At 34.9% G+C, this 27,916-nt stretch overlaps 1 protein-coding gene across 1 annotated transcript in view; it reads left to right on the plus strand.

Moving 5' to 3' along the window:
• Positions 1-27,916, plus strand: part of TTC6 (tetratricopeptide repeat domain 6) — an 87,561-nt gene that overhangs the window by 55,811 nt on the left and 3,834 nt on the right. Inside the window, exons 17-32 of the mRNA XM_070935916.1 lie at positions 745-881; positions 2,796-2,965; positions 3,768-3,888; positions 4,454-4,604; positions 5,907-5,989; positions 7,993-8,069; positions 8,520-8,680; positions 12,965-13,099; positions 15,194-15,343; positions 16,774-16,914; positions 17,425-17,538; positions 17,880-17,999; positions 18,644-18,717; positions 20,970-21,180; positions 25,609-25,761; positions 26,657-26,827. Coding sequence (XP_070792017.1) covers positions 745-881; positions 2,796-2,965; positions 3,768-3,888; positions 4,454-4,604; positions 5,907-5,989; positions 7,993-8,069; positions 8,520-8,680; positions 12,965-13,099; positions 15,194-15,343; positions 16,774-16,914; positions 17,425-17,538; positions 17,880-17,999; positions 18,644-18,717; positions 20,970-21,180; positions 25,609-25,761; positions 26,657-26,827 — 2,169 coding nt within the window. The remainder of the gene's footprint in view (positions 1-744; positions 882-2,795; positions 2,966-3,767; positions 3,889-4,453; positions 4,605-5,906; positions 5,990-7,992; positions 8,070-8,519; positions 8,681-12,964; positions 13,100-15,193; positions 15,344-16,773; positions 16,915-17,424; positions 17,539-17,879; positions 18,000-18,643; positions 18,718-20,969; positions 21,181-25,608; positions 25,762-26,656; positions 26,828-27,916) is intronic.

Consider the following 27,916-nt stretch of genomic DNA (forward strand, 5'->3'; position numbering starts at 1 on the left):
GCACAGGCAGATGAAGCCATTCACCCACACCTCCGATGACTAAAACCCAGGCCTCCATCCACTTTTATCAGTTTTCCTACAACAAAAGAGGAAGCAATGAAGCTTCCTTCATATTAGCAAACCTGCTTTAGATGGCTGGGTTCCTATTCCTATATGATAGTGAAAAGCTAGCTGAGGGTACCTCTGGTGGTGAGGGAAGCACTGTAGCTTCCACTTTTCTTCCAGTAACTTTCAAGAACTTCGGCAGTCTCTTCCCTGTTCTCCCAAGTAGCTCCTTGATCAATTGGCTTTGGAGTGTTCTCCTTGCAATAGCGTTCCTCAGCTGCTGAACAATCAAATGATCAATAGGCTGCCATCACCTGCTGGAGACCACAAGGGGTAGTTCGGCACCTGCAGGCACCTGCTGAGGCCGGAGCTTATCCAAACTTGTTATATTCTGAACAAAGTAAATTATTCAAAAGCACTGTAAATGTCAGCATTGCAATATTGTTATAATGCAATTTTATGTGTTTATGTTCAGAAGTAAAAAGTCCCAATACACACAGGGATTTGCTGGCAAGAAAATATGAACAGTATCAACGCCTCTGCTATTTCAGGCAGAAAACAAATCAAAAACTTAGAAGCTGATCCAATGATTTATTACCTTTTAAAATGACTGTTATTTGCATTGTTTAGAATTCTGATGAATATTAAAATAAGGTTAAACTTTATCAAGCGTTGTATGTATTTTTAAAATCAATGTAGTGCCTTTACTATGATCCCCAAAGAATTGATGCACGTATGAAACATGGAGTATATTATTTCAACAAATTAAATTGGAATGTAGCTATGCATGATTTTACAACTGTGATTAAAAAAGATCCAAAACATGCAGAGGCAAGGTAAGGACAAATTATATTTTATTTGAAATATTGTAGTCTATTTCTAAACTAATCAACAGATGTCCTATTTCATTATTTGTAAGCCTCTACAATTAACTCCATCCTCTTCATCTCTGCAAGCTTAAAGACCTGTAAACTAGGTTTAAAGACATTTTTATTTGACTAGCAGGTTAGTGAAGGGCTTACACTATATCCTGTATAAATGATATAAAACAAAGATGAAGTTTATTTTGTGGCAGATACGTTTCACTATTTTTAAAGATATGAACATATATAAAAACCTCAATTAGTATTGTGGACTTCATTGAAGATGTTGGATTACTAATAAGTCCCTGCCTAAGCTTGCATCCTCTCTTAATGAAAAATAAATAAGTAAATGAGATGAGAAAGTTCAGAGAAAGCTTCTCAATCATCTAAGATTCTATTTCAATCCTCTGAATTTTTCATCTATTTTGACTCCCAAAATAAATTAATCTTGTCCTGTACTACTTTATTCAATGGAGTAGGAGCTGTGTTACAAAATGAACCCTTAAGAAGATCTATTGAATATTCCTCCTGGTCATTAAAAGAAGCCCTTGGGAATGCTCCTAATTGAGGGAAAAATAATCTAACTACTTCGTAAGTCTTTGATTTAAGGAAAATGAAGGTATTCTTAACAAGATGGGTAGCCTGAAAACAGTTGAAACTTAATTTAGCAACCCCTAAACATGGCACTACTAAGTAATTTGCTAAGGAAATTTACCTTTTCTGGTAATTTCTGTGAAACAGAAATAATGCCTTTGCTGAAGTATTTGAAATAAGTTAACAATTCCCAAATGAGAATATGGAATAGGCATGGTAGTAGCCTATTAAGAAAAATACAATGGACTGTAAAGGGCAGATAAAAATTGAATGGAAAAGATTTTCCTATGTTTTTGGGTGAGGTGTGGATGAAATAAGGAGGATTTTGTGGAGCATGTGAGTATGGGAATGACATGAGGCAAATTTTAGAATGTCTTGAATGAAAGTTTGAGCCGACAATTACTTATTATTGTAAAGTTAAACTTATCTGGTGACTTGGAAATATGAAATATCAGTATAAGCTATATCAGCAGTCATTGGACACACAAGTATATTTCATATTATGTGTGTGTGTGTGTGTGTGTGTATTTTAACTATAAGTATATTCCTAGTACGATTTGATAGCTCATTAGTAACCTTGACTATCACTAAGTGTTGTATCTTTTTATTCTTGATGAATGTATTTTATTTCTTTCATGGAAGTGACTGGGACAGCTGTTGTTTCTTTTATACCTTAATTATATAAGAAGCATTTGGGTGAAAATGTTCCTTCTAGCTCTTTAGGTTATATCTTACCTTCTAAGGTAAGAACTTCCCCCACCTTTCTATCATTCTGCAAGAGCCTGAAGACCTGGCTGTGCCAGGTGGCCTGGGGACCAGATGGGGAAATTCCACACTGGTTGCTGGATTGATAGCAAACTCCACCTATTCTCCTTGCTCTCTGTTCTCCATCTATCCATCTTTTTGTTATAATATTGAGATATTCTCATGTTCTTTTTCATTGTTTATTTTATTGTTCTATTATTATATTCCTGTTCTATTTACACTCTTCATTTCTTCCTTTTTATTGTTATAAGCCGCCTAGAGTAACCTCACGGCCAGATCATTTGCCAGGTGGCAAATGAATTTAACAAATACATATAACAAATAAAAATATATAAAAGTTATATTTAATTAAAAATATAACTAAATATAAATATAAATTTATAAACAATATAATTTATATATTTAACAATTTAATTCTTGCAGAAATACATAATTGTTTTGTCAGATCAGATACTTGTTAAAATCCTGCTGTCTTTTTAAAGTTGTAGGAATAATGACTTGGAAATAATGATGCAACTTTCTTTCTAGAACCTACAGAGCAAGAATATACATTAAGCAAGAGCAATATAAAAATGCAGCTGAAGATTTATCTGCTGCAATTCATTTGAATCCCTGTAACTGGATTGCATTCTATTACAGAGGTTGCATTTTGAGGAAAATTGATCCAAAACAGTCTCTACAGGACTTAAGTGTTTCTGGTATTAGTACTTTAATTTTCATGAAAATATGAATTGCATTTATGAAAAAAAAATGTTTCAATGAATTTGTTTTCTATAATTGTGAGAAAAATATTGTATGCATTTTGAAAAATATATTTTTGCTTTTATATGCAATTCTGAACTGAAATTACAGAACTCCTAATTATCTATATCTTGTCTATCTAATTATTCGTAATAGTTGCCTGTTTCTTTACATGATCCCATATATTATTTATTTAAATGAAAGTAATACTAACATGTATCATTTTCTATGCAGTTTGTCTGAAATATATACTGAATTGGTATACACTTTCATATGAGAGCCAGTTAATATGATGTTTTAACCGTTGATATGAGGGCCAATTTGGTGAGTTCTAGTTCAGCCTAAGGCACAAAGCCAGCTGCATGATTTGGTCCAGTCTCTCTCTCTCTCAGTCCTAATGGTAAACCATCAAAGCAGGCAACTGGAAACCATTTCTGAAATCTTGCTAAGAAAACCACAAGGACTTGTCCAGACAATGGGCAGGAGTCAACCTTTACTTGAAGCCACACACATAAAAGCTGATAATTCAGTTTTCCCCAAACATAACTCTCTTACATGAACATATCCAAGAAAAATTGGTTTATACAAGGCCAAAACCTAGTTTGCTGCCATAGTGGCGATCATTCAGTTATTTCAGGATATTTCATTTTTTACAAATCTGTGACGGTTTCGTTTACCTTTCTAATAGTCACACAAAGCTGAATTTAAAGGTACATTTAACAGGTGAAAATTTAGGATATTCTTCTTCTTCTCTTCCAGTCCTTCTCAATCACAGTTTTGACAATATTGGTGCTTACCTTCATCGTGGCATCTTGTATGCAGAATTGAAACAGTGGCCCCTGGCTATCTGTGATTTTGAAAATGCAATTGCTTTGGACAGGTATTTTTTACTGGCTTGCTCCCTTTTCTCAATTACTTACTTTTTAATGTAGCATTTAGTCATACAAACTAGTTGCAAAAACAACATATGCCACAATAATTTAATGCACTGAATATCTTTCACAAACAGCCATCAGAAACATTAGTTTTTTTCTACAAATTTAGGAGTGCAGAAGGAGGTAGCATCCTCTAATATAGTATCACTTATAATTCTTGAAATTACAGGAATATTGTTATGGTAACCTCATAAAATTAGTCTAGTATTCTTTTCTATTTTATCAGGTACATGCTTAACCCAGGAAATTTTGCCATTTTCTACTGCAAATGGTGTTATGTTGGTTTTATCTCCAATAAAACTCCTTTGACTATAAATTTATTTTTTACAATAGCAGACACAATGTTTTTCTTGTTCTTCAGGAATAAGGGTGAAAATGAAAGGAGATAACATTGGTTTTGTGACATAAACGCTTTTTGTAAAACTTACATATCTGTGCTTGAAGACAGTAAATTCTATGAAATGACTTGCTGCAAAATGTAATATTTATACAATTTTGTCTTTGTATTAGGAGTCTTACAACACCTTATATAAACATTGGATTGATTATGATGTTGCATTCGGATCAGTATTTTGATGCTATTCTACGGTTCACTGAAGCCATTCGGGTTGATCCATTAGATGTTAGACCTTATTTGTGCAGAGCACAAGCTTACCAAAAGGTATCTATTTTACGTATTTAAGAATTATGAATATTTATTCCCAAACAGCCATTTGTCTGCTTGTTTACCATGGAATAGTGAGAGATGTTTGATTCAGGGTTTTTGTCTTTCTGAATTGTTTATGAACTCATCTAGTTTTAAAATTATATAACTGAAATGGAACAGGCCTTCAGTTTTCTCATAAAAAGATAGGCAGCTGCATTCAATTTCTATTACAGAGTCCAAATATTATTCAATAATTATATTCCATGATCTCTTTAACAATTTCTCCTAGTTTGCCTATGCTTTCTCTGTTGGTCTTTGTCTAATTGCAAACCTGAGGACCAGAATTCTAGCATCCAAGTTATTGTCTTGCTTCTTGTGGCAAACCACTATGAGTTTGCACTAGTTTCCTCATTTTGCCAACTTTATTGCTACCTCCTGGTTACACTGAACTTATAATTTGACTAAAGATTTCCAACACCATTGACAAAAAAGATTGATATGAACATATTATGTTCAAACAAAAATAGAATTAAGAAGGAATAGTAATTGGAGAAGACGATTTCCTAGAGAGGGAGGAGAAGGGCATTTTTGTTATTAGGCAATGATGCTGATGATGTATCTGCAAGTAATCCAAGCCAATATTTTCTCCATCCCTAACTGAGGAACTTGTTCTACAAAGTGGGCCCTTATCCAAATTAGATCCTCTACCTTTTCTTTTCTCCTCTGTGCATCATTATTCAAATATTGTGCCATCTTCATAGTAATCCAGGTTTTGTCATAATATTCTGTTTTACTAACCTCTTCTTGAAAATACATTGTGGTGGATTACATTCTGTATGTATTGCAGTATCAGATCAGTGGTATAATCAACCACATACTAAGGGAAAATGGGAAACTGAACAGTCACAGTTTTAGGGAAGAGGGATTTTAAAATTTAATCTAGTTTGAAGAAAGCCAGTTTAGTGTAGTTACGAAGATTAGAAAGGGGAAGTGTGAAATCTAATCCCACTTTAGGCATGAAACCAGTTGAGTGATCTTGGGCCAGCCATTCTCTCTCAGCCCTAGGAAGGAGGCAATGGCTAATGACTTTTACAACATTGCCAAAAAACCTGCAGGGACTAGTTTAGGCAATTGCCAGGAGTCAAGACTGACTGGAAAGTACTAAAGAAAAGGAGGGTGTGTGTGATCTAGTTTGATCCTAAATGTTGAAAAAGGGAAAAATACTTGTTTTTAAACAGAATATACTTCATGTCCCACTTAATGTCTCAGCATCCATGACAGAAATAAAAATGTCTTTTTTTAAAAAAACAACAACAGGTTCATGATTTAAAGAATTCAGTTAAAGACATAAATAGAGCCATTCATCTCCATCCCAACTTACCACATTTATTCTTAACAAGGTAAGCACTTATCGTGATAATAATGCAAATAATGCAAATTTCTCGAGCACCTTGCTTAATTTTTTTTCTCACTTTTAAATGTCCATATAATTGTAGTAATGTATATTATTAAATCTTAAATTCAAGATTTTTTTTTTCACTTGCAGTATAAAAATACATTTTCAGGGTATGATAGCAAAGGCAAAAGATGGAAAACCACATTGCCGCTCACATCTTTCTCATCTTTATGCAGTTTCCTGATTGGAGCTCAAACATTACAGGGTCAATGAGTAGATTATAGGTCTTCAAAAAGTGATTATCTCCTTAGAAAAGTGCTCAATAATTATGTGCCATAGAAATATTAATAATGAATTAAGAATGCTATTTAAGTTAAGTGTTTTTTAGATGGGAAGTTTTGGAGTGGATAGAGCATGAAAGCAATACCTGTTGTGCAGTTATTTAAAGAAGCTATAACATTTGTTGGGATTATATAACTGCTGTTTGGAGCTGGTAGTGTTCCCAGCTTGTTTAAAGAATTGTAGAGAAAATCTGCATTTATATTTCATGAAGCATCTGTCAGGGTTCTAAGTAACACCCCCAACCAAGTAAGACTCTGAGGCAATCAATTCCTCAAAGATCCATTTTATTGGAGATGTCATATTGGCACATCTAGGAAAACCTGAATCTGAAAGCTCCCAGGTTTCCCCCCCCAAAAGAAAGTCAAAGTCCCTTCCCCTGCACCCACATGTCCATCACATTGTCCAATCAATCCACTGTCCCAACTGGAGATGTCTCCCAGTCACACCACTCCAGGTGCAGGCTGAACGTCCTTGACTCTCAGAAAAAAGGTTAATGATTTCTAGGAACTGGAAGATACGAGGTGATTATTGTTTGGAAGAATGGTATAAGGAAGTATGGGATATTGTCATAAATGATAAACTGACTTGTAAGGAGGGGCATAATGAAAGTAAATGAATTCAATGGAATCTGGAAACAGTTCCTAATATATGTGTTTTTGGGAGGAAGGGGGATACCATCACCAGAAGAAGCTTTAAGATTTTGGAAGCAGGAATGATCCCGAGGGGTGGGGGAGCACTTGTTGATTGTTGTATTGTGTACATTGTTATATATTATATATTATGATTTATGTATGTTAATAAAATCAATAAAAATTATAAAAAAAAAGTAAAAAAAAGTAAAAAAATGTTAAAAAAAAAAGAAAAAAGAATGTTGTTAGGACTAAATAACTCTACCAACTCAATACAACCCCCCTCCCACTTTCTCACAGCACTAATTGTGGCAGCCCTGAAGATCCAAAAGAAAAGATGGCCTCCAGGTCTGACAGCATCTCTTTGAAATGGAGTCTAAAACTCTGTGCAGTCACAATAGTTGACTATAATAATTGTATAGTTGAATAGTTCTTAGGGTGTATAAATTGGGAAAAAAAGTTTGACAAAAATTAATTTGGGTAAATAAATTTCTGTGTAAGCTAAAAACAAATTAAATTTGATCATTAGAATCAATAGAATTAATTAAGTATTTATTAAATTGATATGCCACTTCTGAAAAAGTAAAAAAAAAATATCTTAAGTAAATGAACTATTTCTGATGTGTCATTAAATGTCTGACTCGGGAAAAAGGTGAATGTTTTGGGGTTTTTTTGTAATTATATTTAATAGAGCATTTCATACCATAAAGGTGATTTAAATGAATTTTGGAAATACTAAAAATATTTTCTTATTTCTATAGAGGAGTTCCACTGGGAGAAAGGGATACAGCTAGCCTTCATGTCGCTATAACTGTCCATGATCATAGGGTTAGCATAGAATCTTCCTCCTTTTGTGTTAGGACTTGAAAAAAATGTGGTGAGCTCTTGGGATTTAGTTTTTTAAAACTGTAGGCTTCCCATTAAAACCAATAATGAATTAAATAGAATACTTGAATTTTGGAATGTCTAATATTAATATATATATTTAATATGTTCACAAATATAGTGAGGAATTTGTTGAAATATTTTATTACAGGGGACAGTATTTACTACAAATGAAGCATTTTCAACTTGCAAGTTTCTGTATACACCAAGTGGCAGAAATGGACAAAGGTACAGCTCTTTCAAAGTACTGTGCAATTTTGGTTAGATTCAGCATGTTTGTTTGTTTTTTTGCTTTTGTTTTTGTATAGTACAGGAGTCTCTAGACCTGGCACCTTTAAGACTTGTGGACTTCAACTCCCAGAATTCCTCAGTCAGCCATGACTTACTAGATCCACTTAATTGATAATAATTTTTTGAGATACCATGGCCAGCTATATAAACAACACATACTTCAAGTTCTGTGGCTCTCTGGATCCTATCCATCATTTACAATTTATCAATACTATGTAAAATACAAGATAGTGTTAGTGTTATAATTAATATGCCATACTTTTTTGTTTTGATAATTTCTCAATGAAGGCCAACACTCTTTCTTTTCATGGTCTGTATACCAAAGTCTGTAGTAATAATAACTTGGTCTATGACTATTGTATTTATTATTATTTAAATTTCCTACAGGATCTCTTGGATGTTCACTTGTTCAAGAAGCACTTGTGCAGTCATTTTGTCAAAACTATAACAAGGCTATTGAATGTGCAATTGCAGCCACGAGAAACCAACCTGAGCCTGCTATATATTGTCTACTTGGAAAAATCCAGATGAAAGCCAAAAAATTCAAGGTAAAGAAAACAGTCATGTTCATGAGTTTTTCAAAAATCTTTTAAAAAGGCAAACCCCTAAAGAATGAGTGTTGTAGAAATACTGTTCGTTAAAATGGGATTTGATTAATATTTGGTTCTTTCTGCAGCTCTAATTATCTATTTCCAAATATTTTATTTTTCTGTTTTGATGGTAACACAGAGCACTTTATTAATTAAGCTGACATCCCTTTTGTTGAGTAGTTTCTGGTTTCATTTATATATTATGTTTAAAAATTGAGCCCATCATCTCTATTGGAACATAAGTAATCACCTATCCCGTCCTTCTTCCTCTGTTGCTGTGAATAGTCAAGGATGTATGTACAAACTCTATCCAAGCAAAAGAAAAATTCCCCCTTTAAATCGCCTTCTGCTAGTTTCCTATTCCTCTTTTTTTCTGCTGCAGCCATGGTGGTATTTCACCTTTGGCTATGTGAGAAGTCACAGGAAAAGGGAAAGAAACCTTTATCTTCCTCTCCTGATACATTTATTTATTTATTTCTTCAACTTGCATGGCTGCCTAACTCAAAGTAAGTATGGGAAATGTAAAAATAAATGAAAAACAATCATACAAACCACAACACGTGGTTGAGCCTTGATGGTACAGTGGTTAATGCACCCTGTTATTAACACAGCTGCCTGCAATTTCTGCTGGTTCGAATCTCTCCAAGGCTCAAGGTTGACTCAGCCTTCCATCCTTTTTAAGGTAGGTGAAATGAGGACCCAGTTTGTGGGGGCAATAAGCTGACTTTGTATAAAAAAAATATACAAAAGAATGAAGGCTATTGCTTAACACATTGTAAGCCGCCCTGAGTCTCCGGAGAAGGGCGGCATATAAATCAAATTAAAAAAAAAAAAAAAAAACACAGATTGAAATAGCAGCACAGATTGGCAGCTGAAGACAGCAACCAATATACTATATAGATGGGCTCATTTAGCACTTTAGCCCAATGCCCAAATAGCAGTCAGGTCTTCAGAATCTTACCAAAGGTCAATAGATCATAATATTCATTTGGGGCCAAACTCTTCCACTGGGCAGGTGTCACAACAAGAAGCATATTTTCTAAGTCCCACCAAATGGCATAGCTTGAACTTGAGCTTGGATTTAGAACATGCCAACTCCAGTATCCAGCTTGGACAAAATTCAGTCCATACTTTCTTTGAACTGTGCAAATCAGGCAATCAGAAATGTTCTGCATCAACATTCACTTTTTTTTCAAAGAAATATTCCTAGAGTCTAAAATGTAATTAGGTTTTTGATTTTATCCAAAGTTATATTTTTGTTTTCTTGGATATGATTTGGTACCTTCTATTTCTACCCTTTCTCTAATAAATCATCTTTATAAATTCTGACATATGACTTTGTAAGTTTGGAAAGCTCCATTTCACTGAACATTTTTTCAACTATAAAATTTGTATGCTACCCTTGTGTTCTAGAGATAGCTCACTAAGTTCTATGGGAACTGGGACATTCTGACTTTGGGAAAATTAATACGAAAGCCATAATTTTTCCTATAACTGAGCATGAGGGAGTGTAAAATGTACATACAATAAGGCAACTTATATCTAGCAAAACGTTCAAGGAGCATTTTATACTAATCGCATTCTAGTTTTACAAAAAGGTCTCTCAAGTGAAATTAAAATTTCACATACTATTTGAGTTATAGACAGTCCTCAACTTATGGCCACAATTGGATCCAAATTTCCAGTGTAAGTTGTTATTGTTGTAAGTCGAGGAATCCCCCCTCCCAATGGATCTGATTTTATGACATTTTTTGTGTTGCTCATTAGGCAAATCCATGACCATCAAGTAAATACCTAAGTGTGAATCCCTTCTTCTGTATGAGCACTTTTGCCTGAAAACTGGTAAAAAAATTGCAAACCACAGTCAGGTGACTGTGGAGCACTATAACTAGTTGTAAAGGCAGGCCAATTGTCAGGTGCCCAAAATGCATTATGTCAATATGGGGGGAGGGGTGGCACAACATTTTACAATGGCTAGAAATGCTTTATGGACCATAAAACATCTGTTCCGACCCTGTTGTAATTTCAAATGGTTGTTAGCCGACCTGAGGATGATTCGAACAATATTGTTTGTTAACATTTTGTACAATATATGTTCCCCATTGCTCTTCAGTGATGAACATGTTACATGGTATACCATATTTATCTTTTGTATTGGGATCTGAAATGATGCAACAAGCAAAGAGGCAAGAAACCTAACAGGCCATTGGCAAGGAGCTAACTTTGGGCTTCTGCTATTCATAATATATATATTTATAGCTATTATTTTTGTTGAAAGAGGCCAGAGTAATTTGGAAGACCAAGGATAATTAAATCTTATATGATGGACCATAAGCCAACTGTAGGAGTATAGATAATCCTCAATTTACAACAATTCATTTAGTGACCATTCAAAGATACAACAGCACTGAAAAAGTGACTTATGACCATTTTTCACACTTACAACTATTGCAGCATCCCCATGGTCACATGATCAAAATTCAGATGTTTGGCAACTGATTCATCTTTATGAGCCATGGTGGCACAATGGTTAGAGTGGTAGTTAGCCTTGGTAGTACAGGGGTTTAAGGCACCCTGTTATTAAGCTGGTTATTAAGACCAGCTGCCTGCAATTACTGCAGGGTTCGAATCTCGCCAAGGCTCAAGGTTGACTCAGCCTTCCATCCTTTCTAAGGTAGGTGAAATGAGGACCCAGTTTGTGGGGGCAATAAGCTGACTTTGTATAAATATACAAAAGGATGAAGGCTATTGCTGAGCACATTGTAAGCTGCCCTGAGTCTTCGGAGAAGGGCGGCATATAAATCAAATTAAAAAAAAAAAAAAAGAGTGCAATACTGCAGGCTACTTCTGCTGACTGCAATTTGGCAGTTCAAATCTCACCAGGCTCAAGGTTCACCATCCTTCCATCCTTCTGAGGTGGGTAAAATGAAGACTCAAATTGTTGGGGGCAATATGCTGGCTCTGTAAACCGCTTAGAGAGGGCGGTAAAGCACTGTAATGCGGTATATAAGTCTAAATGCTATTGCTATTGCTATGATGCTTGTGGTATCCCAGGGTCATGTGATCACCTTTTGCAACCTTCTGACAAGCAGTCAATGGAGTATCCAGATTCACTTAACAATTGTGTTACTAACTTAACAATTGCAGTGATTCACTTAACAAATGTGGCAAGAAGGATCATAAAATGGGGCAAAACTCGCGTAACAAATGTCTTGCTTAGCAACAGAAATGTTGGGCTCAATTTTGGTCTTAAGTTGAGGACTGACTGTACAAAGTTGGCCCAATAGATATCCCAAGTATTTGGTTAAAAGGAAGGGTCCCCAATTCTTCAGTTCATCAACCCCTCCATGAAGTTTCAGACAATCTATAGATTCCCAAACATTTATTATATGAAAATTATTTAATAAATACTACTTTAACTAATAGTACTACAAACAATAACAACAATAATGACTTCATAAAAATAGGTAATATTTAAAGTATAGAAATATAAGATTTAATATACCTTTATTACTGAAACTGTTGGCCTCATTAATGGGAAGGATGCATCACCTGAGCATCAACAAGGGCACTGATGCTTGATTGGAAAATGAGGAGATTGGAAATATGCTCTGTAAGGAAGGTGAACAGGAATACTATATGTACATGTATCTTTCCCAGGAGAGAGGCTATGAGAGAGACAAGGGGGAGAATGGAAGGCACACAGACACACAACACAAGGCAAATGGATAAATGAGGCCAGCTGATAGAGATCATTCAAGGTGACTCTTGCTGGTGGCTGGGTTACTCTGGGTTACTTGCTGCTAGCCCTGTCACTTTCAGGACTAGGGACTTGCATGGAGCCCTGGATTACTCCAACTCTGGGTTACTCGCTGCTAGCCCTGTCACTTTCAGGACTAGGGACCTCATGGAGCTGTACAGAGACCCCAAAGATAAATGGATCTGAACTGACCTTCCATCATTTATTGACCACCTATAAAACCTAGATATTTACTGACCTCCCATTGATGCTCAGCCGTCTATCAACACCATGGGTGCTTAGTCCCATCAACACTTTGGGATTGATACTAACCCCTTTGGGGAATCCTGTTAATGATGTTGGCTTCTATTTGCAATCTCTTTGTCATATGCTGCTTTTTCCTGTCTTACATCCTAGCAAAAAAAGATTAATGGTATAGCTCTGGACAATGCCATTTGGCTGGTGGCACTATCAGTTAACTATATGCTACCTTTTTTTTACAGGATGCTCTTTCCAGTTTTAATGAAGGTTTGGTGCTGCTAGGTGGCATTGAAAAATATCTTCCTAATACCTTTGAGGCTGCAGAATTATATTTTTTAATGGGCGAGTGCTACATGGAGCAAGTTTTTCTAATAGAGGTATGCATTTTGACTTTAACCTGGCTCAAAATAAAAATCAGAACATTCCAAGAATTGCATGGGCGTCCAATTAATCCCCTACCTATATTTACAAACTGGCAATTATGATCATTAACAGCATGAAGTAGTAAAATCAGGCTGGCTAAAGAACTGTTTTTTCAAACATGATATTCCCACTATTTGCTCTAATGTCTAATGAACCAAGGAAGGAGTGTTTTAAAGGATGTTTTTCAGATTTGGAAAAAACTCACTTAACCCCACTTTTGTCAATTTGCTTCAGTTGGCAGATTTCCTTCTCTTGAAGCCAGCTTTTGATCTGGCAATTTAAACTTAGTTTTGTCCCTGAGTAGAATTTAATTGCTATACTACTCTTAATTTACTACATGGTTACTATTATTACTTCCTATTAAATATTATACAATATATCATTGATTTTTAGTTCAGCATATTTCAGAAGATCTTCTTCATTGTTATTTGCTACCTTAAGCATATTCGTTTATTTGTTACCTTAAGCATCGTGTTTGGAAAGGTCAGCATTATTATTATTATTTTATTAAAAAAGGATCACAGTTTGGCACTGTTCCTTCCTCTCAAATCTCCTTTCAAAAATTACCTGCTTGATTGTGTGTGAGAGACAATGATTATATATTCCTTTTATTTGTTTCTTATATATTCCAATTTTATAGAAAAAAACCTGTTAGGTGATTATCTATTTGTTAGAAGATCATTCTGGACATTGAATGAACATTGAAGAACATTCAATTAAAGAAATACACTGGGCAAGCTCCCTAAAAAGAAAGCTATTTTATCTGATAGCATAGAGCTACTTGAGGTAGCTACAATTTGGGGTGCTGAGGCTGGTAATATTTATAGGAAAGGCGATCTTTTGTGAAGTGTTGGGTGAATGTGCTCTTTAAAGCATTTGTTTTGGTGGACATGTAGCCCTAGTAGGGAGATCTAACTTTGTGAATGTACAGATCTTTCCCTTGGTGTATGGTTATGGGCTAATTATAGGTGCTTCATTTGTGTGTTTAGGAAAACTCTGTATCTTTAAAGGAATTGTCTTGTTTGCTATTCTTTATGAAGTTCAATGTGCCTGTCAATTATTAGGTTGAAAGAGGTTAAGCATGCAATCTTCACAACATTGTATTGTCTTTGTTTGCAACATAGCTTCTTCTGATTTCCTTACTTGCAAGTCATATTAATAATTGAAAGGAATGTCAAAAGGCAACGCAGGAATAAAATTAATCCTGAATTAAAATTTCTTCCTACATATTCATGGAAGAACGTCTACAATCTCAATTTTAAAGTTGCTTTAATAAAATATATCAATTGTCAATTATCAGTCTTTGTAATAGCTTTATATCAATAGAGAGGCAAGACCAGAAAAATCTGATTCTATAAAGTCTAGATTCAATTAATTGTTTATGAGCTATGTAAATCTCAATTTGGAAAAGAAAGAGAAAATCATGTAATCTTAGTAGTTCAGTAACTATTCCTTTCTTTATTTATCTTTAATTTGACTTTGATATACAGATATACATATTTTGCAAAAAGTCAATAAGTCACTTATTTAAGTGTTTTTCTTTTATATACACACACACAACACACATTTATATTATTTAGATATCTCTGGGTAGTCCTCAGTTAATGACTGTTTGAACTTACAACAGGATTGAAAAAGTAGCTTTATGACCAGTTCTTGAACTTACAACCACCACAGCATGATCATGTCCTAACCATTCAGTCGCATTTCAACTTGCATGCATTTATGATGGTTGTTAAGTGAGGACTATGTATATTCTCAACTCAATGTATATTACTCAAACAGTAATATACATTATTATAGTAATAAATTTACATTGTTATATTGATTATTTTTTATATAATATCATAGTTTTAAAATACTTTTAAGTTTTCTCAGAAGATTTTTTTTAAAAAAAAAATTGGCATTGGAACTAAAATACCAATTTGTTTTTTACAACTGAAATAAAAATGAAATATGAAAAACAGGGGAAATTTTCTCTACATTTTGGTATTTTATTTATTTTGTAGAAGCATGATTCAATTAAACCTAATGTTGAATCATTTTAGGCCTGTGATGCTTTTACTTCTGCTGTCAGACTATATCCACGATATGCAGATGCATTTTACCAGCGAGGGCTTTGTAGAATGCAGCTCCAACAAGCTAAATGCATCTTAGATTTTAACAAAACACTTGCTATTATACCAAGGCATTTTCAGGTAAGAAAGATGATTTTGTATTTCTGAAGATTTAAAAATAATCCTTAATAATAAAGTTTTAAAAATAAAGGCTTAAAAATACACCTGAAACAATCTTGCTGTTTATTAATTGACTAAAAATGGAACATTTAATATTTTGGAAATCCAGCTCAACTGTTGAGAGTAAGATGGTCTTGACAAGATAGGCAGGATATGTTATGAAACACATCAAGGACAAACGGAAAATATGCAGAAGAGACTCAGATAGACAACTTAATTTACAAAGTTATATGAAGGGAGGGGGGCACAATCAAACTTGCAAGATTTTTTTAATTGTAGCCACTCTTAAAAAAAATAGTCATGGCCTTCCTGTGGAATTGATTCTTCACCTGATATATTAAGTGGGGCAGGCATCAATTAATTTGGTTCAGAATTCAGATCATTTCTTTTTGTATACATAGCTAAACTTCAAATGCTAAATACATTTGTTTAAATGCTGTCAAGATGTCCACAATGGGAGGCAAAAAAGTCAAGATATCCACTAAGGGGTTTTAAACAGGCAAAGTGACACAAACAGATCCATGATGCAAGCCCTCTTCCTTATATACTGTATGCATGTGAAATTCCAGATCCCAAATCAGCGAACATTAGTACACAAAAGTTTACTTAGGGTACACAATAGAATAACCATTATAATTACAGATATGATGTGCAAAATAAGGCACAACAGGGAAGGTTATACAAAAATTAGGAACAGGCTATTGCTGTCCTCTATAATTTGCAGATATAGAAGCAAATTGGAAATAAGCATGTATGACCAAGGACAAGGCTACACTTGCCTAAATTCACTGTTGTCTGTTCCCAACTAGATATTCAAGTAACATGATATACCATTTGCTTGCTGGCTTGCTTGAAAAATTGGCATCAAATGTAAATTGGGATCAGTGGTACATCCTGTATATTCCTAAGGATTAAAACAATTCATGGAAAATATGCTTGGAATCTGCCTTGTTAACTATCATTGATTTTTTTTTTTTTACCAATGTGCATATCTACACTAGCAGATGTATGAAGACTTGATATATGGAGAGTCAGAAGACTCTTCTGGGATTTAGGGGCAAAGACCCATCTTTCAGAACAAGAGAGAAGTGCCTGTAATGTATTTATTATGGATTAAGAGATAGCATACAAATGATAATTATATGTAGGCTTTGACATTTTTGTATTCCAGTTAGCAGTCTTACTGGAAGTAATACATAATTTAAGGGGAAAGAGAAAGTCTTCAGGGTGTGTGTGTGTGTGTGTGTCAGAGAGAGAGAGAGAGAGAGAGAGAATGTTTTATTCCTATTTATAAATATTTGAAGCTTCAAACCTATGTAAGACAACATTGAAGTCTCGACATTTCCTCCCTTTTGTGTTCTGCAGTGAGTTTGTTGTTTTTTTCTGTTAAGGCTTACTTAAGTCGTGCTGCTTACTACGGTAGCAAAGGAAGATACTCGAAAGCAATAATGAATTGCACTGAAGCCCTCAAAATTGAGCGACGTAGTGTGAGAGGGTATCTTTACAGAGGAGTACTGAAATTTTACAACAGGGTAAATATTCTTACATTACTAGTGTCTTAATTTGGGATATATAAATGAAGGCTTTGCAGTTGTCTTATGAGTACAGAAGAATATTTGAACATCAGAGCTGCTTAGTAGCTGTGTAATCTTAATCACTTTCACAAGAATGCGAAATCTTGATTCATAGACCAATAATGAAATTAGTTTTAACAAAACTTGACTTCTGTATTGTACAATGATGGTTGTTAGATGGAAAAGCATGCATACACACCAAGAGAAGGTAGAGAAAGGCAAGTGCTGGAAAAATCAGAGCTGTGGGTAAGTAGACTGCTTGAATCTGCTGTACGTCACCTGAAGATTTTGAGAAAAGAAAAGAAAAGTGCTAAAGAAGAGAAGTGAGGGCACAACCCATCACCTTTTCCTTGTTCACCCCCATTGTGTCTGTTTTGTACACACCCCTCACAAAGACTGTAATATGTACCTTATTCTATGTAAAATAAATAATAATGCTATGACTAACTATTATGTCATTTTTTATAGACTTACAAGCATGCTGTTGAAGATTTAACTAAAGCTATACAATTGGATAAGATGTGCACTTTGGCATATTATAACAGAGCAATTGCATTCCAACATTTGAAGGACTATGAATGTGTATGGTTTGTTTCTTCTTAAACAGTGGTTTGTTATTAAGTTGTTTTGGTACTGAATGTCTACTTCCAAACCTGCTTTCCTGTCCTGCCCAGATTTTATAGCAGATCTAGCGACAGGGTTTGACTCGTGCAAACTTCTATGGCTTATTCCAACTGCTTTTTTCTTTCTTTCCACAAATAGTGTTATTATTACATTGAAAGGAATACAGATTTTAATCAGCTCAAGATTCTGGCTTTTTTTTTTTTGAAATAGGAAATAATTTCATACTTTACAAAAGTTATCTATGCTTTTTATTTCACCAATTCACAGATGACTTTGTGGATTCTGTTTATTTGTTTTAGAGTTTGATGGATTATAAGACTGTTCTTCAACTTGAACCAAGCAAGGACATTGTCTTGAAAGTGCTGAAAAATCGTGCTCTAATTTTTATAGAAACAAAACACTATGAATATGCACTAAAGGTATTTTCCCTAATATTATAGATATGTTTGTTTCTACATTGTAGATTGGATTTGTTTGAAAAATATTTTGTAATCTCTAGTAGGAAAAATGATAAAAGAAACAAAACAATACTGCGTACAGACATGGTTAAACTGTTCATATACATTTAGAAATGTAGCTAACAATAACAAAGGAATTTATTAACAAATAGTTAATTTGTAATAAAGAAATATGCAATTCTTCTATTATCATCAATGTTTAAAATTAATTTGTCCAAAATGTATTGAATGGATATTATTGTTAAATTTTAGACCCTGTAGGTGCATGCATTTACTAGAGAATCACATGTGTAATATCCATTTTGTATATATTACTTGATTTGTACTCTGTGAGGTATATTACTGTATCTCACATATTACATCTTAAGGATGCTCACAATATAAAAGTTAGATAATGAAAAGGAAAAAAAGGAAAGCAATCATTACTTGAAGAAATTAACATTTTTTTCCTCACCTATTCAGTAGTGGCTTTTAGAGTATAGGTTACTCTACATAGATGGCTATCAATTTTATTGTTTTTGCTGAAAAACAGTATGGCTAAACTTCTGAAAACCAGTATATTTAATGTAACACTTTTTAACGAAAGTGTCTTTCTGTGTTTCTAGGACTTTGCAGAAGTGGCAATAACTGAACAAAAAAACGCAGGATTTTTGAATGCTATTGGACTTTGCTATCACAGGTAATCTTAAACACTGCTGCGTAAGATTTAGGAACATGTGTTTGATTCTCTTGTGTTATGGAGGATTTCTATGTAGCAGATGTGGAGAAAGGAAGGCAACAGTGGTGACCCAAGGCATTTTATTTTTTGCAACAACAGCCAAATGCCTTACTCCCCAATTCTGAAATAGAATAAGCATTTCTAAAAACCACATGGCATAATTCAGTCAAACATTCAATTTCTGTTTTCATCAATTTCTCTCCTCTGCAGGACAGGGCAAGCTCAGACATTCAGTCTATTGCTTGATTGTATTGACTGGTGGCTCAGTGGCTAAGACGCTGATCTTGTCGATCGAAAGGTCGGCAGTTCAGCAGTTCGAATCCCTAGGGCTGTATAATGGGGTGAGCTCCCATTACTTGTCCCAGTTTCTGCCAACCTAGCAGTTCAAAAGCACGTAAAAAATGCAAGTAGAAAAATAGGGACCACCTTTGGTGGGAAGGTTACAGCGTTCCTTGTGCCTTTGGTGTTTAGTCATGTCGGTCACATGATCATGGAGTGCTGGCTCTTCGACTTTGAAACAAAGATGAGCACTGCCACCTAGAGACAGGAATGACTAGCACATATGTGGGAGGGGAACCTTTATCTTTATTGATTTACCACTTCTATCTCTCCTATTAGCTAAGTAGTTAGCATGCAATCTGGGATTGACAGCTGTTATATTGAAAAATATCTGGAAGTCACTAGACTGGGGAAGGCCGATTAAAGAGAAAGGCCTATTCTGTTCTCTAGAAGCCAGATGTGATTTCTTAATCCATTTTCACTATTTGGTTCAATTTCTAACAGTTATTTGGAAACAGCATTCCTAAAGGGTAGTACAGTAGGAAATCAGCATGTTTCTTATATATCTTTTTATGCTATATTTTGAGAAATTGAGTAGTGCACTTTTTCCCCAAGGTACTTATGTTATTATATTTCTCAGTACTTGATAATGATAACATCATCTCATTTATTGTGAATCTTCTTTCTACAAAAACAAGAACAAAAGTACATTTGCTACGAAAATTGTTCGGTTTATGTTTTAATCATGTTCTGATTTTTAAGTTCACCTGTAAAACACTAGGTTGAGGAGGTTTGATTTACAGAGAACATATAGAATATAATAGAATGAGTAAATGCATGTAAAATCATATCTTTCATAGATTCATTCATTCATTCATTTTTGTAATAGCCACCCAACTTTAATGGACTTTGAGGAGTGTTCAAAGCCAAAAAGCAGTAAAAGCAATTAAAAACAAAACAAAACAAAAACCAACAGCCTGGATTGAAACGATAATATGGGAAACAAAACCCACACTATTTCATTGACAGAGTTAATTTGAGGTTATATCTTTAAAATCTATCTATCTATCTATCTATCTATCTATCTATCTATCTATCTATCTATCTATCTCTTGATAAAAATATATGCATTTTGTAGGATGCACGTTAGGAAGCAAAGTGAGAAAGTCTTTAAAAACCATATTTATAAGGGGAAACATTCACTATTATTTCCTAATAATAAACAAGCTACATTCCAGTTTAAAATAGGAGGCGCCTAATGAAGTGTCCTCTTTCAGGAAGGCAATGGATTAGCTTTGCTACTGATCTCATCTCCTTCTGATGCATGAGAGCTGAAAAAAGGAGCTTGATGATATAATCAATAAACCAAGGATAGGGGGAAAAGCGGCTATAATTATATTTAACTTCTGTTTTCTTCACTCCTGCATGTTTCCTTGTTCAAATATGCACATCTCAATATTGTTGTTGTTGTTAGTTGCGAAGTCATGTCCAACCCATTGTGACCCCATGGACAACGTTCCTCCAGGCCTTCCTGTCCTCTACCATCCTCTGAAGTCCATTTAAGCTCATGCCGACTGCTTCAGTGATTCCATCCAGCCACCTTGTTCTCTGTCGTCCCCTTCTTCTTTTGCCCTCAATTTTCCCCAACATTAGGCTCTTCTCCAGTGACTCCTTCCTTCTTATTAGGTAGCCAAAGTATTTGAGTTTCATCTTCAGGATCTGGCCTTCTAAAGAGCAGCCAGGGTTGATCTCCTCTAGGACTGACCGGTTTGTTCACCTTGCAGTCCAAGGGACTCACAGGAGTCTTCTCCAGCACCAAAGTTCAAAGGCCTCAATTCTTTAGCACTCAGCCTTTCTTATGGTCCAACATCTCAATATACAAAATATCATAATCACTGTTAAAGCATTAACATTTAAATGACCATTGATTTCAGACTTCAGAAATATGAAGAAGCTGTGGAATCATTTTCTAAAGTTCTTAAACTCAACCCCTTTTGTTTGGATGCCTACATTGGTCGAGGAAATGCATACCTGGAATATGGTCATAGCAAAGGCACCAGACAAGCCCTAAAGGATTTCTTGACAGCAGTACATATCAATCCAGTGTGCATAAAGGCTAGACTTTGCTTAGGATACAGCTTGCAGGTAATATATTTATTACTGTGTCTTCATACTGTCTTTCTGAAAACAAAACAAAGCAAAAATAATAATTGCTGTTTGACAAGCAGTAATTTAGACTTCATTAGAAGAGTTCCATGGTTATTACTTTATTTTATTCAGTTAGTTCAGATCAGGGGTGAAATTCAAAATTGTTCCCTACCGGTTCTGTGGGCATGACTTGGTGGGCCTGGCAAGTGTGAAGTTTCCGAAAGATGCCCTAATTAAATCATGAGCCTCGATCCAAGTTTCAAAAGAAATCCAGTCATTTATTGGGAGCACCATTCTGGCAATTACTCAAATGGAGTCAGTTCTAACCCCCCACGTGATTTCCGGGCCCCTATGACCCTGTTTCTCCCTTCCTCCCTGGATATGTCATAAATCACATTCTCCAATGGACCACATTGGCGGGCTGATATTGCAAAATTTCTATTCCCAACCCACTCTGGGCCAGCCAGAGGTGGTATTTGCCGGTTCTCCAAACTACTCAAAATTTCCACTACCGGTTCTCCAGAACCTGTTAGAACCTGCTGGATTTCACCCCTTGTTCAGATCTCTATTAATTAATCAGAGTAAAGTGATATCTTCTGCTGTATAAATTAGTCAATGCTTTTGTTTTTGGTCTTAATGAAATATGAACATAAACAGTTTTAACCTCAGAAAAAATGTCTTCCTTGGAAATTATCCCTAGTAAACAGGAAAATATTTATTCCTCACTTTATATCTCTTTCTATGCTGTTTGAAATAAATGTGAGTGAAAAGTTGAATTATTTCCATGTGAAGTTCATTCAGAAACAAGAAGTGGTGGGATCTTTTATCAGCATGGGGGGAAAAAACAGAATTCCCACATTTAGGTAGACCTTGCTTAAAAATGTCATGTTTCAGCAACTGTTCAGTATGATATACTGAAAAAGTAATTGTATAAGTATTTCTCTCATTTATGACTATGACCCATCCCCACAAATATGTGATTGAAGAATTGAGGTACTTTGCAACCAGTGGGCATTTATATTTGTCACAGAATCACATGGTATTGTGTTGTTTGTGCAGTTCACAGCTGACTTCTGATTAAAATGTCCGTGTTGTGGTCATATAATGTCTCCTTTAACAACCATATGGAAATGATGTTGTAAGTTCATTGCAGTCCCATGATATTTCACTTAGTGACCATGTCACTTAGCAATGGAGTTGGTTGACCTCCACTAAGTGAGGTCTATCTATATAGCCTCTTCGTTTCTTCCCTGGCTTTCAAAAGACATTTCTTCTGCTGATTAGGTAAAGCAAATGAGGAGGAAAAAGCAGGCAAACTTTGTAAAGCCATGGGACATTATTACAGGGCAGGGATGGGTAACTGCAACTCACCAACTGCAGACTTTATATTAACTGACAGACCAATAGTTTCCCTTCACATTCAGATAATTTTGCTATATTGCTATTACATTTTGCATAATTGTGATTCTCTCTACATAACATTTTGAATTACTGTAGTACTTAGTACATTTTAATCCAATTAGATCATATTTATACAATATTGAGAGTTAAGTTGAGATGAAAAAAGTGCTTGAAATTATAGTTTTCTAGGCTCCAGAATTGATAAAAATGGCAGGTGTGCAAAAGTGATTTAGAGAAGACTAACAAAGGGCAAAAAGGCATAGAGAGGTCTGGATAAGCTGATAGAAAACCCAGATGTTTCAAGTAAGACAAATTTAGAAAGGTCATCTCAGTGTATTCTCTGTTATGATATATGGATGTGAGGAATGGATTCTGCATAGACATAAAGAAGAAGATTGACTTCTTTGTGCTATAGGGTTGAAGAAATTTGTATCACATTCCTTGGACAAACCAAGAAAATGAACTATTCAGTAAGACAAGAAATAAAGCTAAAATATTCTTTAGAAGTAAAGATCATGAAGCAAACTCTTCTATACTTTGAATACATATGAAAGGCTGATAGAAACAATAATCATGCTGGGCAAGATAGATGAAAGTAGAATAACAGGCTGATAGCAGATGAGATGAGGTATTGGAGTTACAGAAATGGCACCTGCAAGAATTGCATAATGTGGCAAAAGGCAGGACAGTTTGGAGAGCTTTTATCCAAAGAGTCACCAGGAGTCAGCAATGACTCAACAGAGCATAACAATACAAGGATTAAGCCCTGTTAATGAAGATGCCCAAGCAGGCAGAAATCCTTTACACTTAATACAAAGTAAAGCAATGCAAATCCTTGAAGGGTATGCTTCATTAAAAAAAAGCTTTGATGAAATAACTCTATTAGGACAATTTGCATATTCAAGTGGAGACCCACTTCAGTGCAGTGAATTGAAACAGGTGACTGCAAAAACACTTTGCAGCATTTCAAAAAGCATTGCCAATTTAATTAGTTTTCTACTGCTTCTGAAATTGTTACATTTGGTTATATTTCATATATGGAAAACTCTGGAGAGGGAAGAAGTTGAGTGATATGTTGGCTTTTTGATTTAAGGCTGAAATAAATCATTATTAGCTGAAGATGTTACAAAGAAATATTTGTATGGCGTCAGCATATTAATAGTACTCAGTTACAAAGCTTTTCCAAACATTAGTAGTAGAGTGGAATATAGAGGCATGCCATAGAATAATCTTATTTCAAGGAGCAACAGTCTTCAAGTGGTGTCATTCAGAATTTAGTTTATAAATAGAGTGGAAAAATTGCAAAGAAGTGCCATCCATTCCCAGTTTTTCTAGATGATCCATAAATATATCATGATTGATTATATTGAAAACACTAAGTTAACAGCAATTTACAGAATTATATGCTTTCTGTAAGTATCTAAAAAATCACCCATTAGACCAGCAAAGGCAGTCTCAATCTCATAGTCTGCTTTTAAACGGTTTGAAATGGGCCAAAATATCTGCTTTCATGAGAACTATCTACAACTGAGAGCCTACACCATTTTGATCCCTTCAACCAACGTTGAAAGATTAATTTGGCCTATAATTGCCCTTCTTTGAGTGATCTAATTCAGACTGCTTTAAAAGAGTTGTTTCTAATTGCCTCCATTCAACAGGAAGGCCTTTTATCTTCCTTTAGAATTGTCTTTTATCTGTAATAAACTAAAACCTATAAGCAAGTTGGGTAAAAATTGAGTGGACATGTAGTGGAACCTATCATTCCAATTAGCTTATCCCTATAAAAGGATGTAATAAAATATTTCCAAAAAAATTTGAATTATAACAGAACAATTCCCCAAAGTTCTGTAGCAGAATGATAGGAGCAGTGCAAGTCACCCCCCCACCCCAATCTGAAACAACTCAGCAAGCTGCAAAGCAATAGATGTAGAAAAAAACCCTAATTTTTGCTGCATATATATTCATAGTATAACCCAACCAAGGGATAGTTCATAATGGAGAAATGTGGTCACTAGGAATCAAAGATGACTTGATGGCATATTACCAAGTAATCAATCAATCCTTACCCATCAAGTGGGCTTTATATCTTTTTTCTGGGTTTGAGTTACCATAAATCTTCCTGCCATCTGCTTTATAACAACCTGCCTTTAAGGTTCAAGTTCCACAGTTAATCAATATATCGGGTCATATTTGAGGCAGATGGGAGAGGACATTTGTGAATTATGATATGAATTCCCCTAGTAAATTCATCATTCCAGCTATTAACCAGAGCATCCACAGTTGCTGATCAGACTGACCAAAACCCTTCAAAGGACATTTGGAATCTGAATAAATCCAACTGCCTTTTTGGCAAACTATTCAACAGATCATGACCCTTATAAAAATTAGATGTTACTACTAATCCAGCCTTATCTACATGATGGTCTGCCCAGAGTCATGGGGAGACATGAAGGATTGCACATGTATCATATGTTGACATTGTGAATAGTTTGGATAAAGCATTGTTGTCATGATTGCTATGGATCCTGAACCATTCCAAACAAAGCAACACTCAAATGGATATGAGGTTGGGGAATTCCAATATCAGTTCTGAAAAGAATTCATTGAGATGAGTAAGAAATCCCATTAAACTGTGAGATGGGTAGTGTATTAACAGAATCCTCAGGCTATTTCTAGTCACAGAATTGAAATTTCTGTTAACTTTCTCAGCCTAGCTCTACTGAAAAATACCTAGTGGGAAGTAGCTGGTCCCACACATTCTTCCTACTTCACTCTGCCAGGTCTCTATTACCCAAGCCTAGTCAAATCTTTAAAGATATGATGTATTCCATTACATATCCAATTTATTCATAATTACTTAGGCACCACTGAGTTGAGTTTGACTCCCAATTACCAAAGGAACAAGTACTTGGTATTTTGATTTTCCTCCAGTAATAACTTGCAGCTTTTCTAAGAACATTCCAGTAATATCTTCAATCTTCTGCACTTTCTTTATTTATTAATGTTTTTGTTACATTACTTCAGGCTCTTGGAAAATTTCAGAAAGCGTGGACTCAGTTTTCAGCAGCCATTCATTGTGATCCTAGTTGTCACAATGCTTACGATGGACGTGCTATAGTCTGTCTGCAGATGGGGGACATTTTTGCCGCTTTTCAAGATACAAATGCTGCACTAAAGGTAAATAGTTTTGTTTGTAACTGAGCAGGACTGAAGATTTCTGCCCTTTTTAATTAATGCCTTTCCTCGGAGTTTGGGTTATTCTCATTCACAAGGCCTTTTCAGATCTTCAGAAATTGCAGGCATGTGAAAGAGAGAAACAGGAATAGGTGCTTCTCCCTGTCCCTAATCCCTTGAGCTGGGTTTTTCAAATTTGGCAACTTTAAGATGTGTGAACTTCAATTCCCAGTCAGCATGGGGAACTCTGGCCTGAATGAAGTTGGCCTCATCCTAATCAGCTTTCTGGGAGACCTTTAAACCTGGCTTCTTCAAACTTGGGGATCCCCTGGTAAGCCTACAAGATGGCTGTATGATGTTAAATGTTCGTTTCTCTCCCACATTCTTGTTTTTGTAAATATTTTTTATTTATATGTATTTTAATTGTTAATAAGTTTGTATACACCCAGCGTCATATTTTATGAGATGGGCAGTAACATAAATCTAATAAATAAATAAAGTTTGATGGATATGCTTCCAGTGATGGGAACTTTTAAATATCTTTTTAAAAATGCAGCACCCCCGAAACATGTTTTATACTTCTCTCATGCACTATTACCCCATTATGAAAAAGAGATTCAAGTGTCCCATAAAACCCACATTGTTTTATTTAGTTTCTAACCAATGCCTCCCTCTCCTACTCATGGGAATAAAAATCCAGATTAACTGCTGTTTTAAATTCATTATCATGAACAAAAAATGATATGGGGAAGGGAGAACAATATTCTGCATTAGATCATAGAATATTTGGGGCCATAGCTTAAAACCAACTACCAGTTTAAGATATACTTTATACATATACTGTATTTTATAATGCTTTATGCATTTTAATCTAAAACCTTATTTGTCTGCATTTCAGATAACCACTAATGCAGAATTGCTTACGAATCGAGGTGTGATTAATCAGTTCATGGGATATTTAAACTGTGCTATGCGTGACTATCAGCAGGCTATTGCCAAAGACCCCAACTATGCTTTAGCCTATTTCAATGCAGCAAATGCCTACTTTTTAAACAAGCAGTTCTCACAGGTTTGTATTGGTTCTGTGCTGGCATGGTTTTGTTTTTTTTTTTAACAAAAATTCCTTTGGGGAAGCTTTTTAAAAATTATAACTACAAATTGGTCATTTTTGTCTTTATTAAATATTAGTGAATAATAATAAAAAATTCAAATATACTCTACATATTAAATAGCCGAATTGACAATCTTGAATGTCAATTCACCTATTAATAATCTTCAGCGAGTAAATGAAATGAAAATAATACCTTGAAAATATATAATCCTAGACCAAGCAATTCAAGGAAATTTAACTAAGTTATGTGAATTTTTTTGGGTCCTCGCAGCCTTTGGCCTCTTTTAAAATATATCCAGTACAATAAATTGTTTGCATTAGTTCTTTACTCTTTGTAAAGTGGCAAATGACTCACAGCCTACTTTTTCAACTTTAGTTTACTTTTAGAGAAAAGGGTAGTCAGAGGAAATTAAGATCTATCTCAGTCTATCTCACACCAGGGACTAACAATGTGCCGTATATAGATTACAGGCAGTAAGGTTTTTCAAATGTAGAAAAACTATCAAAGATGTTGACATTTTGAATGCATAATTTGCAGAAATCTCAGAAGGGCAATAATGCTGAGACATAATCCTGAGAAGGTTTGACAGGTCTGTTTCTTTTTGCACAATAGTGCAGTGGGTTGTAAAGAGAATGCTAGTTTACTTTTGCACATGTTTCAAACAAGTCATTGCTTGTCAAGTACAATAAATTTAAAATACGCTTTCTTCACATTCTGTCTAAATGACAGTTGTGCCATAAGGTCTGGGGTCTTCAGGGAACTGGTGAACTATTGAGGTAGTTCCACTATTATTAATTTCACCTGATATTTTTTTACTTTTAGTTTTGCTTGTTCTAGTTTTTAAGGTTAATAATAGCAAAAGGCAGCTTTACTTGCAATAGCTTACATCTTGCAATGATATGTTTAAGATTATTAAACAACATATATCTATTTAAGGTCCTTGGGAACGACTCAATAGGTGGATAAAAATGCCAAATCCAGTCTAAACATCTGGCTAACTATGCAAACAACCCTAATAACTGTTTAGTGTTTATTAAGTAACAGGG

This window comes from Pituophis catenifer, unplaced genomic scaffold, assembly GCF_029215685.1.
Source record: "Pituophis catenifer annectens isolate HBS135680 unplaced genomic scaffold, rPitCat1.0.hap2 SCAF_1, whole genome shotgun sequence".
Classification (NCBI taxonomy): Eukaryota; Metazoa; Chordata; class Lepidosauria; order Squamata; family Colubridae; genus Pituophis; species Pituophis catenifer.